This window comes from Ambystoma mexicanum, chromosome 6q (genome assembly GCF_040938575.1).
Source record: "Ambystoma mexicanum isolate Mex_15411 chromosome 6q, UKY_AmexF1_1, whole genome shotgun sequence".
In the NCBI taxonomy this organism is placed as follows: Eukaryota; Metazoa; Chordata; class Amphibia; order Caudata; family Ambystomatidae; genus Ambystoma; species Ambystoma mexicanum.
Window position 1 is genome coordinate 39,111,306 of NC_090937.1, and position 17,570 is coordinate 39,128,875.

The window sequence follows — 17,570 nt, forward strand, 5'->3', positions numbered from 1 at the left end:
GAGGGAATGGAGTGTCTGCGAGTCGAGTTGGCAGACACTATATGGGCCTCATTAAGAGGTAGGAGGTAAGGGAAACTTGATGCCGGTAAAGGATTACCGGTATCGCTAACTGCTCCGGTCCATTACGACCCGCTAGTAGCGGCACCGCAAAGAACGGTGCCTATAATAGCGGCATGGGCGCGGGCACACGACCCCTCATGCCAGCAATAGCGGCATGGCGGAAATAGAAGTACATCACAAGTCAGGCGGACATGCAAATAGCGGCATGAATAAGGTCCAAAAAGCGGATACTGGCATGGTGGAAATACCGCCATCGCGAACCACCCGTAAAGGGCCATGTGCAGTGTTCCCAACTGCCACAGGTGCACACAATCAGCACAGGTGGTGGCAATGTAGACTGGGCCAGCACAAAAGGAGCACACCACACCCCTTCCCACACCCAAATGGTACCAATACTAGTAGCAATGCTGGGGCTGGAGGATACGATTGCAACAGCAACAACAGGCAGCACAGTGGAGACGCAGGAGGAGAAAGAGGGCGAGACAGGCACAGCATGCCCCACTAGTGCAGGCGGTTGTACCACAGAGGCAGCCACCAATCCCCAGAAACAGAGCCAGTCCATTCAACCTAACCCCTGAGCAGATCCACACCCTGTACCGTCTGGACCGGGATACCATCACCACCATTGTGGACATGATACACACCGACATTGTTAGCCTCATAGACATCCGTACCGCCATCCCCCCTCTACTTAAAGTGGTCTCTGTGCTCCAGTTCCTGGCCACATGCACCTACCAGCACACGGTAGGGCAGATGCATGGCATATCACAACCAGTACTCTCACGCACGCTGAACCAGGTGCTCGATGTCCTCCTGAAGCACACAAGTGAACACATATCCCTGCCACGGACTGCCCAGGAGATCTCTAACACCAAAGTTGGCTTCCATTCACTGGCAGACATCACAAGTTGCATCAGGGCCATAAGCTGCACCCATGTGGAATTGGTGGTCCCACATGCCATGGAGGCAGTGTACCGAAACTGAAAGCAATACCACTCCATGAGCGGGCAAATGGTATGTGACTCTAACAAGATCATCACACTGTTGTGCCCGATATCCCTGATCAACCTATGATTCAATGGTCTTGCGGAACTCAACGATACCACGCTACATGGAGCGACATGCCGGACAACGTTCCTGGCTACTCGGTGAGTAGCATGGCAGGCACATGGCAGTGTGATGTGGGGAGTAAATTTGCAGGGGGAGAGATGCATACTCCAACTGGCTGTCATATCCCCTAGAACTTGCCCCTTCTGGACTTCCTGGTCCTTATCGCGACTTGTATTCCTTGTTACTCCCAACATGGCCGTGCCAAGTTACTTGCCTCGCACCAGCTTTCACATCGCACACGGCACGTTCTATAAATTGGCCACGCCCCCACGGCCCCGCGCGTCTCAACGCTATCATTAGGTAGTGACTTGACGTGTGTGTGTGCAGTTCGGCGAATCCTCTATTCTTAGTTTCCTGGTTCCTTCTTCCTTCCTTTCAACCCTTCCCTCTAATTCTGCTCCCGGAATCCTCATCCCTAGCGACCGCTACCTTTTTCCTGGAACTGCGACCTTCCCGGAACTCTGAACGCGCTTTGCAGCCGGACGAGACTCGAGCGAGCCTATACAAGACCCGATCCGTCCACAAGAGGAATCCTCCCACGGAACAGAGCAAGAAGCGATCCCAGGTGAGACTGGGGGGAAATTTACGACACTTGGTGTGATTGGGGGGGAGAGATGCATACACCAACTGGGTGTGATTGGGGGGGGGGAGATGCATACACCAACTGGGTGTGATTGGGGGGGAAAGATGCATACACCAACTGGGTGTGATTGGGAAGGGGGGGGAGATGCATACTCCACCTGGGTGTGATGGGGGGGGGGGAGATAGGGGGGGATGCATACTCCAACTGGGTGAGATCAGTTGACGGACTAAACAATGCCCATACTGAAATACACCACTGTCTGGCAGGCCAGACTGAATCTGACACAAAAACAACATGGAAGACATAAGTGCACAATGACATGACAATAAGCCATTACTGCAACCATGCCATATCCATCCACATGTATACTGCACATCAGCAGACCGTAACCTCTACAACACAATGCAGCAACATGCTGCCAATATGGCCAATGCAAATGTCTGCTGAACAGCATCACTACGGGAATGCGACCTTGAGTGCATACAAAGGGATCACCTGAAGCTGATATACGGAATCTCACCCGTACACCACAACAGAAGTGCTGCATACCAGCATGGGGACATCATGTTTTGAATGGCAGATCACTAGGAGTCTGGTTCCAACGGTGACAGGACCAAAGGATACGAATGACTACACATCACCTAGTTCATGGCAACAACTGCCGTAGGCATGCACAGTGCATGAACACTTGCAAGGACTAGATCACCTTCCCACATTGCATTTACTTTGAATACCTCCATGCATGTAGGGATATGTGGATGTCCTCCACAAATCAAAGTTGACTTGTGTGTGATAGGTACTGGTTCCATTTGATGTAATCACTTACACATATCCATTGTTGCACCCATGCAGGTGATGCTGGCTATCCCTTGAAGAGGTGGCTCCTTACCCTGGTCCGGAACCCACAGAACAGGAGCAAAGAGGACTACAATTGTGCACATACCCGTACCAGTGTGGTGATTGAGCAGACATTTGACCTTTTGAAGACACGGTTTCACTGCCTCAGCAGGTCGGGTGGGGCACTCCTGTACGGGCATGAGAAGGTGGCCAAGATCACCATGGCATGTGTCATGCTGCACAATATGTGCATCAGACGGAATGTGCCTTGGCCCCCTGACATTGAACTGCAACCACGTGGTGAGGATGAGGATGGAGAAGATGGGGCTGCACGTCATGCAGGTGGCGATGCACAGGAGAGACATGCTGTGCACCAGCATCTGATAGACCAATGTTTCTAATACGCATGGATGAAGAGGGTGCAATGGATGTGGGACTCGGGGCACTGGGTGTTGTGGGGAAAAGAACACTGTGCACTGTCCGGCAATAAAGCACACATACACAATGAAAAATGTCCACTCATGTGATTTTTCATGACACAATGGGTGTATTAAGTTTTACATGATAATGAAGTGCATGGACCCTCCACCCCAAACACCCTTTTCCCCCCTCCCCGCACAGCTCCCCCAAACACCCTTCCCCCCTCCCCCCACAACTCCCCCAAACACCCTTTCCCCCCTCCCCCCACAATTCACTCAAACATGGCTTGCACTTAAGTGCAGCATTAGTGTACACGAGTCACCAACATCAGGCTGCCCCTACTTCCCACCTCCTCTATCAGCATTGGGTGGTTGCAAGTTTGTGCGCTGCATGGCCTGCATGGACCTGCGCAGGGGGCTGGTTTGCCTTGAGCTGGCAGAGGAGGTGCTCGGTTGGTCCAGTCCCTGTGCGGGACGCTGGCTCTGCAGAGCATCTGCGATGCGGGTGAGGCCCTGCCTCACAGCTGATAATTCATCGCAAATGCAGTTGCTGCTGGCTTCAATAGCTTGTTTAATGCCCTTGGCATGTTCCCTGCACTCCTCCCTCGCCAGGGCACCCTCGCCAACATGCTGGCCTACCAGCGCAGTCCGCTCCTCCTGGCGCTGTCATATGATGCCGATGCCATGGTCTCTGGGCCTGCGTTTGGTGATTGCCGACGCAGCTTGTGGCATGTGTCCGCCATCAGGTGATGACTCCATGGGACTCCAGCTCCCTGCCACAAACTCACCACCAGACAGCTCATGGCTGCTGGCCTTTGATGTGGGCTGTGTTGGGCTGACTGCTGCGGGCTGGGTGTGTGGTGTTCCATGGGTGCAATGCACGTTTCCTCGTCATCAGACATGGGTGCCGTGGCTGCTGCCTCGCCAATCGAGCTGTTTGCGGCACACAGTGATCCTACCACAATATCGGACGGCCTTTCCCGCCTTGGTGGCGTGGGTACATGCGTGGCTTTGGCCCTCTGAGGCAGTCCAGATTTCCCAGTGCCCCTCGATGTGCTGGCCCTGGTGCCTACTTCCTTGCCCTTGGCCTGCTTCTTTGGTATTGGGGCCTGTGTCGCAGGGTCCTGCTCCTCCCTGTCGGATTGTGAGCCTGTCGGGGGCCAAGAGAGGGATAGCATCAGTGATGGGTCAACGTGCATCATGCATATGTTGGTGTTGCATTAGTTCTATGCATTTGGACTTCAAGTTTGGCCATACAGGTTGTTAGCCAGATGGGTGGGTCATACAGGCATGAGTCTGGGTGGCACATGTCTGAGGTGCTGCATGCATGTGGTTGTGTGGGTATGTGCACAGCATATGGGCAGGGTTGTGTACATGTGTGTCTGATGCCCCATCCATTAGATAATTTCCAGGTCACATTTGGGGGAGTACCTCATGCTTTGCATTGCAGTGTTTTGTGTGGACACTCGCCTCCATCTGACGATGACGGCACATCGTGCTCCATTTCACCCACTCCCTCAATGGATTTGATGCCAATGGTGCTGGCACATGTCTCCTCCCACTCTTGCATCTTGATTGGGAATCCTCCTCCGCCTCCTGTACCCATGGCCAGGTTCCTGTTGGCTGCTAGTATACTCCGTACACGGAGGCGTAGATCATCCCACTGCTTGCGTACGTCCTTCACAGTGCGGGGGTTGGAGCCCACCGTACTGATTTTCCGTGCCACCTCGGCCCAGATCTCCTTTTTTTTTTATCAGTGCGGGACGCCGCATGTCGTTTGCAAAAACAACCTCTGCGATAGCAGCTAGTGTGTCTGCTAACAATGTCAGTTCCTCATTGGAGTACCGTTCCTTGCGCTGGCGCGCTGCACCTTTCTTTAGGGCCTTGGGCATTCTCAGGTGTTGTAGTAATGAGTTTGGCCAGCTGTAATGTCGCTGCAGGTCCTGGGGGCAGAGGATGGCAATGGATTGTGTTTTTAAAGATGGCCACCGTGCTCTTTCCCGTTCCTGTGCGATTACGCTACTTCCAGTTCTGCTTATTTACGGTCACCGCTAATGCCGGATTCATGGATGGCGCAAGTGCTGTCAGAGCTTTCCTTGATGCCGCTAAGGGACTTTTTGAGCCCTTTAACGGCATGGCGGTAGTGTCCTTACCGGCATGGTGCAAAGCTTGTGCCTGCGTACTCGTAATGGCACACAATTAGCGGCCTGGTTACTACACAGACTCGTTATTTGCGCCATCCCGGTAAGAACCGTTACTTACCGCCTACCGTGTAATGAGGCCCTATGTCTGTCTTTGGAGGTGACCGAATACACGTATAGAACAGCTGCTGAAATTCAATATGGAGCTGATATCGTGTAGCACCTTTTAGATTCATGGGGACAATGGGTGAGATGAATCTAATAATTTACCAACTGTGAGAGACTCATAAAATGCCTACGGAAGAGACCAATCCAAGGTCTAAAGACAAAACCCTAGTGATCCAAGCCAGTCACAAAGGCCTGTATAAGTAAGAAGAACATGTATGCCCTCTTTTGGAGCCGGGCTGAGCTCAGTAGAAGCAGCAGGCTGGGAGCAGAATGATGTGTTCCTTGCCGCTGCCTGGCGGAGCAGTGTGACACCAACTGACACAATGTGGCTACTTTTCTGGAGGAACTACTGGTGACCCTCATACAAGAGTGTGAAGCCTTCCAAACCTCTAGAAATTACATGAATACTTAATGCTGAAAGACAAGTTAAGGGGAGACCTAATCAAGTGAATGCTGAGAAGCTAGGTTGTGGGCAGACCTAGCCAAATGAATTCCAAAAAGACCTATCCTGAATGCTAAGGTCTAGGAGAGACCTATCTGGTAAACTGAAGTACCAGCAATTGGCGATAAACCCAACACTGCAGCAAGGAGTGCTTACATATTCATTGTGCAAGGCAGAGACTGAGGTGAAGCCAAAGAGTAGTCTGAGAAGCCAGAGATCTTGGAGAGGTCTAAAGAGAGAGACTGAACGCAGGAAGACCAAAGGATGGCTCAGACTGTGAGTAGCCCCTGGAGGAGCCTGAAAGAAACAGTTTTTGTTGTGAATAGGACTGTACATTGTAGATACGGTTTTTATGATTTGTTCTGCCGGCCAAGAATTGGAGCTTGGATAGCTTAGAGATTAGCCAGGATTAGCCAGGAGGCTATAGACCTGTTAAGCATAGGTTTGGAACTCTGTCAGCCAAATCGTTGCACATTGCTTTGTAGATTAGGGTTCTTGTGAGGGTTAAGGACTTGTAAAATTAGGTTTTAACTTTATGCTTTTGAAAAGCACCATTAAAGGTGTTGGATACTTGAGCTATATCCTACTTTGTGCTGGCCTATCCCTGACACTGTGTTGTTATTCATAAAACATCCTTCTTTGTAGAGATTTATTTAGTTATTATAGGCTCTTGGTCTGGCCTCTGTTCCAGACTCAGCATTGAATAAACCAGGTGTTGGAACACATTTATCTTGCATAATGTGGCATTGTTTGACCTCCCTACACACCCCACTAGAAGTCTCCAGAATAAGGCGGGGGACTTTGTCACAATAAATAACAATTCAATCATGGTTCAGTGCTAATCAAAGTAGAGTCAATTTTCCAAGTTACTGTTTACCAAAATGAACTAAAATTTTGAAAAATGTTGATTGTGTTTTTTATAATTACTGCTTTCTGAACTTGTACAGGTAAGTGTTTCGCTACCAATTGAAGTATTTCATTATAAAAACTGTTAATGCACATGGCACAATGTTGTGTTAAGAATGAGAGCTGTAGATATACCCAAGATTTTAAAGATTGTTCTGGTTCAGTACAGTGCAGCGCAGGATCGTGTAAAATAAGTTGAAGGCTATTTGATTAAACGCTGCAAATATGTTTTAGCTTTTGGTTGGTTAGTGATCTCTAGATACAGCAACCCTATTGAAAATTATACTAGATATCTCTGATGAATAGACATGTCTTTTAGGTGTGTCAGCGACTTACGGAGTATGGGGTTCATTTTCATCGAGTGTTACCCGAGAAGAAATCGCAAACTGGTATTCTTCTGGGAGTCTGTTCCAAAGGAGTCCTCGTCTTTGAAGTCCACAATGGTGTCCGGACGCCTGTGCTTCGTTTTCCCTGGAGGGAAACAAAGAAAATAGCTTTCACAGTGAGTATCATATTGAATGAGTCATGTGAATGGCTTGTGGGCAGTATCTCCATTTTGAGATCCTTTTGGGAACTTTTTAGTGGACTTTACAGGTATGTTCTACTTAGTGGTGTAAAGTGCGTAATGGGCCCCACATTAATTTATAACCTCTAAATAATAATGTCCCCCTTCTACCTACTATGTAATGCAATCATAATATTGCAATAAAAATGTACTCTGCAATGGCTTTCGGAGACATTGTGTGTACAGCATAAGAATTCCCTACAGCATATAGGATTACAAATGTGAACTTTCTTTTTAAAGCATCCATAATGCAACATCAAGTTTAATTTCTGGACCAAGTTAAAATCCATCTTGTTTGAGCTCCACAATTTAAAACTTGAGACTACAGGTTTCTGCACAACTTCATCCCTTCCTTTAAGACCATGAGCTTATTTGTGACCAGAATGGTATATGCTTAACCTGCAGTGTTACACATTGGGCTTTATGCGTTTCACAGATGCCTTATAGGGAAGAACGTTGCCATCATTTGAATCCAACTGTTTGAATAGGTAGTGTGACATAGCACTCAGTTTGGCCCCTAATGATCTTACATGTTGACATTATGAAGCCATTGATATTGTGGTGATCAAATCATTGTGACTCTGCTGAAATCAAAGGGGGTAACATTATAGAAATAAATTGACAATCTGCCACTGTGTATTACACAAATGTTTACACAGTGCTATTACAATAATGTACTTTTTCAGAAAATCTTTTGGAGTATTTTTACTCATTTTCCATAAGTGCAAAAGAGTTTAGGTCCTTCACAGAATCGGCACATGTAATTTAATGTTTCCCCACAGATGATCATACAAATTCAATTGTGAAAGTCTTAGGCCTGTGAGCTTCAGTTCAACTGGCGACATAGGTTCGTGGAGTCAAGGTGGTGCGAAAGTTCATCAGTGCTGGGGTGCAATACAGTCCTTTCTGTTATGGTGGGGCATCAGCTCTGGCGACGTATGCATAGAAGCTCCAGTGGTGATGATTACAGATGCATGTTCTCTTAAGAGTGTGGGCACAACAGCATTGGCATCAGTATTATACACATTTTGGGTTTCAGGGTAGGTGAGGGCACCAATCTTTGAGTCCTTGCTGGCTTTTTCCTTGGTTAAGCTATCAATTAGTAGGCATCTATCATGTGGATCAGCACAGGGCCAGGTCAAGCAAGGCTTCCTGGAGACACATGGTTTGAGTTGCTCTACTTCTCTAAAGCTTAGTTCAGTCCTAGATCTTCGACAAAGGACTCCATCTCAGTTGGTTGCCACCTCAAGTCAAATCCTCGCAGGGACTGGGAAGGGAAGCGCTCAAGAGAGGCGGATCTTTGATCGACAAAGCTGGTCCTAGCAAGTCCAGGGAAGAGATTGCAAATGGCTTGGTCTCTTTCTGTTATGCTATGTTAATGAGATTTATACTGTACACCACTGCCATTTGCATGGTCTCCAGGCACTCAGGCAGACCTGAATAGGATGCAGGGTTGGGAGGGATTGGTTAGTGGGACAGAGAGAGTGCGTAAGGGAACTTTTGTTTTGCTTTTGGTAGTTTAATTTCAGAAGAACTGGTCACTGTGTGCCAGGTTTGCTTCTAGACATCATTGTTATGGCTTTTACAGTATGGGTATGTATAGGGATGATGTGTGTGTGTCTAAGGTGGCATGCTGAAGGTTTAGTTTGTTGTGATTGAGAGGGACTTTGGCAGGGGTGAGCCGTTTGCTGTTTGGTTTAAGTGCTGTGCTGTGTTGGAGGTATGTGTGCGCTGTATTTTGTGGTTGAGCGATGTGCATGTTGAAAATGGAAGATTTGATTAGGGTTAAGTGAAAATGCCTGTACCTTGTTTTGTTAGGTCTGTATTCCTTGTATGGGGTTGGCGGTGTTATGCTTTCTTTTTGTGGGATTTGCCCATTTTGGTGGAGTGGGTTTGAGGAATTTTGGTTAGAGGTACCTCTCCTTAAATTGCGGATGAGCGTTTCTTTCTGATAGTACTTTCTGGTTAGGTGGGTGAGTTAATGAGCCAGGTTTTCAGTAGTTTTGTCAATTTTATGTGTTCTGTTTTTTGTAGTTCCTTGTGGAGTGAGTTTCAGAGCTTCCTTAGGATGCACGAAAAGGGCTGATCTACTGCATTTCAGTTTCGAGTATTGCTTTGATTCAAGGCAAATGTCTTTGCTGGATCTCAGGGTTTGTTTCAGTTTGTAGATCAGATTGTTTGCTGCATGACTACTGCTCCTTGGCCGTGGATTGCTCTGTGGGTTATACAGAATGGTTTAAAGTGGACCTTTTTGTTTTTTTGGTAGCCAGTGTATGCTTCAGAGTGCTGTTTTCATATGTTCCCTCTTAGTGAGTCTGAGGAGCAGTCTTGCTGCAGCGTTCTGTAGTCATTGTAGTTTATTGGTCAGGTAGTCGGGCATTCCAAGGTAGAGGCTGTTGGCATAATCTATTTTATGAGAGAGTTGACAGCAAGTGTTTTGTGTGGGAAACTGAGGATGGGTAGTATCCGTTGGATCGTGCGTAGATGGAAGAAACCTTTCTTTACAACTGCATGAACTTGTGGCTCTAGTGTGAGCTCATTGTCCATTAATGTTAACAGACTGTTTACTATTTTTGAAGATTTGGTCCGGTTTGCCATTTCTTTGGGCCAGGCAATGTGAAGTTCATTAGATTAGTTGTTGTGCATGGTCCTGATTTCTGTTTTGCCCAGGTTGAATTTGAGGCTGCTGTTCATCCATGAATGTATTTGTGTGAGGCAGTTAGTGATGGTTTGCTCCGCTTGTTCAGTGGAGTAAATTTTGTAGATTTTCTGTGTATCATCTGCGTAGTTGTAACAATTGAGCTCATGGGTTTTGATGCATTCTGAGTGGGATCAAGTAGATGTTGAAGGATAGCGGTGTGAGGGATGAGCCTCCTGTTACCCGACATGACTGTGTGTGTAGTGCTGAGCTATACGGGGTTAGCCAAGTTGTTTCCGTACTTACTATTAGGAAAGACCTAATACATAGAAAACTTTGTTGTTCCCTATTTGTCAGTCTTTTGATGAGGGTTTCATGGTTAACTGTGTCGAATGATGCTGAGAGGTCTTTGAGAATTCGTGCGGAGGTGATGTTGGATTTTGCGTTAGTTTTTAGGTCGTCCCAGCTGGATAGTAATACTGATGCCATTAATCTCATAGGCCTAAATCCAACTTGAGCTTGGTATAGCATCTGGTTGCTTTCTACGTGTTCCAGGATTTGTTGGTAAAAGTAGGATTCCAGGAGTTTAGCTAGGTAAGGGATGTTTGAGTTGGTTAGATCCTCTGTGTTTTCCCAGGTGGTCTTTGAGGTAAAGTTTAATGTATGTTGCTTTGAAACTTTGTGGTTTGGTTCTTGTTGTTCATGAGGTTGCAAAAGTATTCTGCTGGGTTCCTTGGGAACGGATGATCTTGTCTGGTGTGCTGCGGCATACTGGCAATCCTGCTTTGTTGCTTTGCTTCCATAGGTTAGTGAATTTATCTGTTGAGATTCGTGCAAAGTCGTTTAGTCTTATGGCTATTTCTGGCCGGCTAGTGCTGACGTGCTCTTGAGCATATAGACGTGTTGGATGTTTATGATTTGGTGCATGTTTATTTTGTTTTTGAAGTGGTTTGCAAGGTCATCACATAGGCTCTGGGAGGGAGTGAGGGTGTTGTTGCAGACTAGGATTTCTTAGCTCATTGACGATGCAGAACATTTCGTTTGTTTGGTTTTTCCGATGCGTTCGGCATAGTAACATTTTGAGGATTTTGCATTTATATAGCCGTATTTGTTTCTGGTTTGCAAGTTTTATCTCATTGGTCGAATTTTTTACTCCCCTCTTGTTTTCTTCAGTGCTCTGGGGTGGGGCATGAACCATTTCCCTGTCATTTTCTTTTTTGAAGGGGTGAATTGCTTTTCGGTGCAACAGCGTTTAGAGCAGAGGTCTGCGCCTCTCCGGATGTTTTTGACTACAACACCCTTGATTCATCACCAATGATATGACAAGGGATGGTGGGAGTTGTAGTCCAAAACATCTAGAGAGCTGAATGTTGCAGACCCATAGTCTAGAGTACCTGTGATCCATTTTTGGATTGTTTTGTTGTTGGACTGTCGGTTTTTTGGTTGGTTGCTTGTTCCTTTTTATTTGTGTTTGTGTTTTTAATTAGGTTGGTAATCCGCAGTCCAGTGTTGTTGTTTCGTTGCCGGGTTGTGGGGGATGATTTTCCTTTGTTGATTAGCCTTGGTGGCTGGTGACTTAGGAAGTGCTGTTTGTGGTGTCCGAACTGATTGTTTACATTTTGATGGTTGGGTGATAGTATCAATGCCATAGGGACCTCTGGTATTGTAAGTGAGTTATTTCCTGGTTTTCAAAGTTGCCTGCCACGTTGCAGCAGCATGCACTGTACAATGGAGAGGGTCAGAGTGTTGCAGGGGCACAATGGCGCCTCTCAGGGGCAAAGTATCTCGGGCAGAATAACGCAGAGATATGATAGTGCAGGGGCACAATAAAACAGAGGCCATATGATAGGGTCCCAGTACCACAGGGGCGCAAGATCACCAGGGCACAGAAACGTTGGGCGCAGATGTGCTGGGAATAGTTTTAATTTGGTAAGAATTCAGGGCTGTGTTCTTAGATGTATAGCTATTAAGAGCACTGCAGGGGAGGAAAGTTCAAAGTATCATAAACTTCACAGTGGCAAAAACCTCTGTGTCTAAATCTCACAATGGCAATACCTCCCAATGGCAAACATTTGCAATGGCAAAAATTCATAGTGGCAAAATCTTAATTTATGATTAAGAGATTGTTTCAGTGAGTCCCTTACCTTATATCGGTGAATCCATAGGTCTCTAGGGAGGGTACGGGGGGTTTCAAAATGGGCCAGGCATCAGGTGAACAGGCAAACATGAAATTGCCCTTAGCCTGTGCCCTTCGCCAACTGCCCGAGAAAGGCTGTCCTGGGAGAGTCGGTGAAAAGTGCTGTTCTGGGTCTCATGAACCCAAGCAGCACCAATCCAAGCCTGGCGGGGACGGACTGTGGATGCAGGTGGGGAAGGGGATGGCAACTCTGAATGTTGGGGAGCTCTAGGGAAGGTAATACGACATCCTACAAATGCAGTGGGAAGGCAAAATAGCTTCTCCCCACTTTGTTTCTCCTCTTTGATTGATGCTGCAATTCTGGGTCTCATAACCCACAGCAGCACCAATCAGTGCATGAGGAGGGTGGGCAGGTGGAGGGTTGGGAGGTGGGGAGGTGAGGAGAGTGAACTGGGGATTCAGGTGGGGAAGGGGTTGTGAACTTAGGATGTTAGAGTGGGTGTTTCGTTAAAGTGTATCAGGGGACCTCCACAAGCACGTAGTCAATAAGACATCAAAAGTAATCCACAAAGGAGCATCCACCAGGCAAGAAGTGACACTGTTTATTACAGCTGGGTAAACACAAACAAAACAGCACAGTGGGACAGAACTGGTTGATAGAAGCTGACAAAACCACCCACTGTGGTCGAACGTTTTACATAATTAGAGGTTATTTACATGGTAGGAAACAGTAATGATTTATGTTACAAAATATCAAACATACTACAAGACTGATTGGCAGGACTATGTTTGTCCCCTATAGCTAATATATATGTACATTAACAAGGAAGGAAGTACTCTTACCCCCTCTGTCCATCACCTCCCCTGTGGCTCCACATTCTTTCTCACTCTGCCCAGAAAAACTACTTGTTTGTTTATTTGTGCTATGCAATCATGCTGACCTCCGGGACTTTATTATTCTGCCTTTTGCCAGCACACAAAAGGTAGACATACACGGCATCCGACCAATGAGTACCTTGCAGACATCAGTGAGAGCACAATATCCTTGTTACCTTTCAGGGAAACCCAAACTCAACTTCCAATTGGCTCCTTCCCATATCACCCCCCTCGTCCAACATCTTTCTTCCCAGGCCCATCTGCCAAGGGGACATTTTAAACCACTGACTACACCGGGGGTGTGCCTCCCAGGACATGTTTTTATGAGTATATTTTCTACCCGGTCCCACAGAGTGCCCAGGAGCCTTGCTCGCCAACCTTGTATGTGTTTGCTGGTTCCTGTTCCCAGTGACTACCATCTTATGGGAACAGCCAGCTGGCAATGGTCCTCCTGCACTGTTACCGCTGAGTGCTCATGCACGTTTTATGTTTGTCCACTATGCAGGGCCTGTCAGTGTTAATCACAGATTATTTACTTACCCGTGGCTCTTGCCTCATAATGGTGGTTAGGTAGTTTCTCCTCACAATAGGTTACCCTAGTTATTTTGTTCTCATGCCTCATACTGCTAAAGCCGTCTCATGTACCCCATTGATCACCCCTTGTCCTTGGACTTCTTGAGCTGTACGTGTACCTTAGACATCTTTGATAGCTGTCAATGATGTCCTGCCCCCGCGTAGGAGTGCCCTGTCCTGCTCACATCATGCTGGCAGCTGATAGGTACGCCCCCCCCCTTGGCAGCGCTGAATCCGCGCTTTCACTGCATTCTCCCCTTCGATCGATCTATTAACCGACACTCTTTTTCCCACCATTTCTTTGGTTACCGTTTTGTGTATCCATAACCTTGTTACCCTGACCATGCCCCCTTCTTCATATTCCTCCAAGGAAGATCCCATTAGCATGCTGTCCTGCCCATCTACCTAACACGCTACCCATAATACATCATAATCTTCTGCATTAGTTCTTCACCATCATACTTTCCAGGATGTTGGGCCTTCATTTTGTCATCAGTTCCCCTCACTCGCTTTCCCCCAAAAGTAGCAGACATTATATAACAAATATTTTTTCTGCTGCAATTACAGCTTTTTATGATCAACTGTCCTGCTCAGAAGGCGATGAGCATCAAGACAAGCAGGGGGACTGTCCCCTTAAACATTGTGGCCAGCCACTCGGGCATCCTGGCAAATAGTGCATCCAGCCAACTGTCCGATGTGGTGGTATGTGTTTCTTTGGCCATCTTCTTGTGAAGGGTAGGAATTTAATCAACGGCCTCAGTCAACGTCCCATTGACGGCATCGTTGATGGGTATTTGTGTGCAGCAGCTACTGTCTGTTATGGCAGCGGCTGCCTTTCATGGCTGTCAACATGTACCAGACAGACCTGCTTTGGAGTGCTACCTGTTCTTCGCTCACAGAATTCAACCCTTTTTTAAGTTGCATTTGCTAGCTGTAGCACTTCATATCAGGTTATGTGCAGTCACTTGGTATTAGTGGCTATTGCGCCCATGGAGCAGTATCGAGGCGAAGAAGATGGACGCTTTGCTAAACAATCGAATGTGATGTGGGAGGGCCTCCAAACTCTGTGATGATTCTTCTGATAAATAGTTGCTATTCCTTTTCCTCCTGCTCATGGCGTTCTCCTGTCTTTCTGTTGCCATTCACACTTTCACCATCTTCCTTTGTTGTAATGCAAAGTGGTCATTGAAGGGTAATAAGTGTGCTCACGGCACAACCAGTTCAGCGCTGTGGAGTGTGGGTATTTGCTTTTGATCCCCAGGCCCACCAGTGGTCCATCACCGCTGCTGTCCCGCTTTGCAGTGCTGGGATGCTCATCTTCTTGCAGCCAGTATTCACTCCCACTACGGTTGATGCTGTGGCCCTGAAACACAGAGAATCGTGTCAGAGGCTTTATGTGGACAGGTTGATGTCTTTTGTCTATCCAAGTTAAAGCATGTATATAGTTATTCCAAACTGCTCGACAACTGTCACTCATCTTTCTTGCCACATTTTCCTCAAATCCCCCCAGTCCCTCTGTGCAACACTGTACTGTCCCCCCATCCCATTTTCCATTGTGAAAAACCAAACCCCATATTCTCATCGGGGGTCTGGTGTGGCACCATGGTGTCCCGTCACATTTTTTACAGTATATTCTGTTGTGGGTCGTGAACTGCTCTCCCCCCCTTGCCCCATCTGTAACATATCCCAGTATTATGTGCTTGGTGACGGCTTCATTTTTTACATGCTTTCCAGTTGTATCCTGGACCGAGTGGCGTACCCGCAAATCTTGAGCCATCTCAAATCTAATAACATTTTTAATAGATGGCAGTCGGGTTTTCGAGAGAATCATGAGACAGAGACAGTTTTGATGGACCTTAAGTCCAGGCTACTGTGACACACAGACCAAGGACAATCAGTCATGCTGATGCTTGTGGCTCTGTCCGCCGCATTCGACCTGGTTGACCATGTACCAGGTTGCCAGGTTTGAGGAGGTGGCAGGGTTCTCTACGTCAGCTATACAGTCGGTCAAATTCTTTGTAAGTGAACACCAGTGTTGGGTGAGTAGCGCCATAGCAAATGCTATACCCACGAAGCTCTCACAAGGAGTGCCAAAGGGGGCCTGCTTTTCTCCAATTTTCTATAACTCTTTACTGTCCCTTTTCTCGATTTCTTGGAAAACAATAAAAACGAGTTTACTAACTACGCTGATGACACACAATTGGTCATCCCCCTGTCTGGCAATCTTGCTGAAGATGAATCCAATATCAACAGGATCTATGGTCTGATACAAAATTGGATGTGCATCAATGGCCTTTCACTTAACACCAGTAAAACGGGACTTATGCTAGTGGGGACTGATGCTAAAACCCGTAAAATGGAGTTGGAATATGCTCAACTCCAGATTGAAGGGTAGGTGATCAAAACAAAAAACAAAGTCAAGACTCTCGGGTCTGCTTGGATCATAACTTGAATATGATAGCCCAAGTTAGCAGCCTCGTCTCCTCGGCATTGTATTACACAAGTTACTGCCCCATGCGCACCCATTTATCTCGAAAGAGAATCGAGAAATTCCGGCGAGAACGCTGATGGGGTCAAGAATCGACTATTGTAGTAGTCTTTTAATTGGCCTGCCAAAAACAGAGTTCAACCGACTACAAGTTATACAAAATAATGCAGTCAGATTTATTATGGACCGCAAGAAGAGGGACCATATCTCGGAGGCCAGAAGAAGTCTTCATTGGCTTCCAATAAAGGACAGAATTCTCTTTTGTCTCATGGTGATTACTCATAAATGCTTGAGAAGGAAGAGCTGGTTGTAAAATCCAGCACACACAACCTGAGATTGAACAACTACACTCAATTGAAAATTCCTGCCTGAAAGTTGTCGCAGTTTAAGAAAGGAGTTTTTTATGCAGCAGCCTGGCCGTTTGGAACAAACACCCTTTGAATCTTAGAGAGGAACCTTCAATTTTGGTTTTCAGGAAAAAACTGAAGACACTTCTGTTCAGCAGGTTTTATTGTTCCTCTACTGGCCTGTGCCTTTGTTTGTCTTTTTTTTTCTTGCTCCATTCTGTCTGTTTCTGCTTGTCTGGGCGCCCTTAAGCCTCCGGGTCAGTGGCCGCGCGGTATAAATGAATAAAGTAAAGTATGTAATTATCTGCATATACTTCTTCCTCTTCATCTATCCAATGCACTGCTGCCTCACTCCCCTGAAACAAGCAACACGTCTTACATAGAGACAGGTGCAATAGTCTGGGTGTCCGTGTCACGTGTGGGATTATAGAGCAAACAGAGCAGTTGCCATTAGCCCTCTCTCGCCCCACATGTTTAATTTCCTCCTGCCGGTCCCCCCGATAGTCTAATAAAATGTGTCTATGCTAAATGCAAGACACTCCTACCCCTCTGTAGCATATCTTTTTTTATATTTTCTTCCATTCCCCTCACCCAATGCATGCCCATTTTCCTCCTCTTCTACGGGCCTCCTGTAAAGTCTTATAGCAGAATAAATGGTTTGCAATAGCTGCATTATACTCCCCATCAAGTTGGGACCCTCTCTTCCTCTCCTGCGGGGGCAACGCTGTGTCTCTGCGAATGCCTGATACATGGATCTATGCTTTTCTGTCCTTTACTTTCACGGCTGTGGGTGTCGAACACTACTCCATGGGGCCAGTGAATCTAGGTTCTCGCCATTTCCACACGAAATTGCGGACTTACACTTTTTCCCCAGGATAGAAGGATGTCGCTTGTGGAAATCCGTCCTCGTTGTGTGCACTTGTGGGTGTTCTTTCATTGGCCGTCCGGCTGGTCTATCGCTGGACCTGGCGAGACACGTTGTTCAATGATTTAGTGAGCTCAGTCAAATATGCATTGAATTCTTCCTCCAGAATCTGTGCTGTTTTTAGGATCCAAAATTGTACGTGCAGGAGAGGAGGGCACATGAAGTCACCTGCCAGTAGCAATTTAATGCAGTGTCAAATCATGATTCCCGCCAGTTGACTAATGTAACGCAAAAAGCACTAGTGGGAGGCAATAAAGCCAATTTTTGCCCAATGATTTGGTTAGCTTTGCTAAGCGTTCCTTACGCAGGCTCATTCTCTCAACCATGCTGTTCTGTTGTAACTAGCGTCACGAGA

At 46.9% G+C, this 17,570-nt stretch overlaps 1 protein-coding gene across 6 annotated transcripts in view; it reads left to right on the forward strand.

The window, feature by feature from the left end:
* The window catches only part of PTPN13 (protein tyrosine phosphatase non-receptor type 13), a 1,388,150-nt gene that overhangs the window by 660,207 nt on the left and 710,373 nt on the right, over positions 1–17,570 (forward strand). For all 6 annotated transcript variants that reach the window (XM_069630435.1, XM_069630437.1, XM_069630436.1 and 3 more), the window contains one exon: positions 6,986–7,168. In XM_069630435.1, the coding sequence (XP_069486536.1) occupies positions 6,986–7,168 (183 nt within the window). The remainder of the gene's footprint in view (positions 1–6,985; positions 7,169–17,570) is intronic.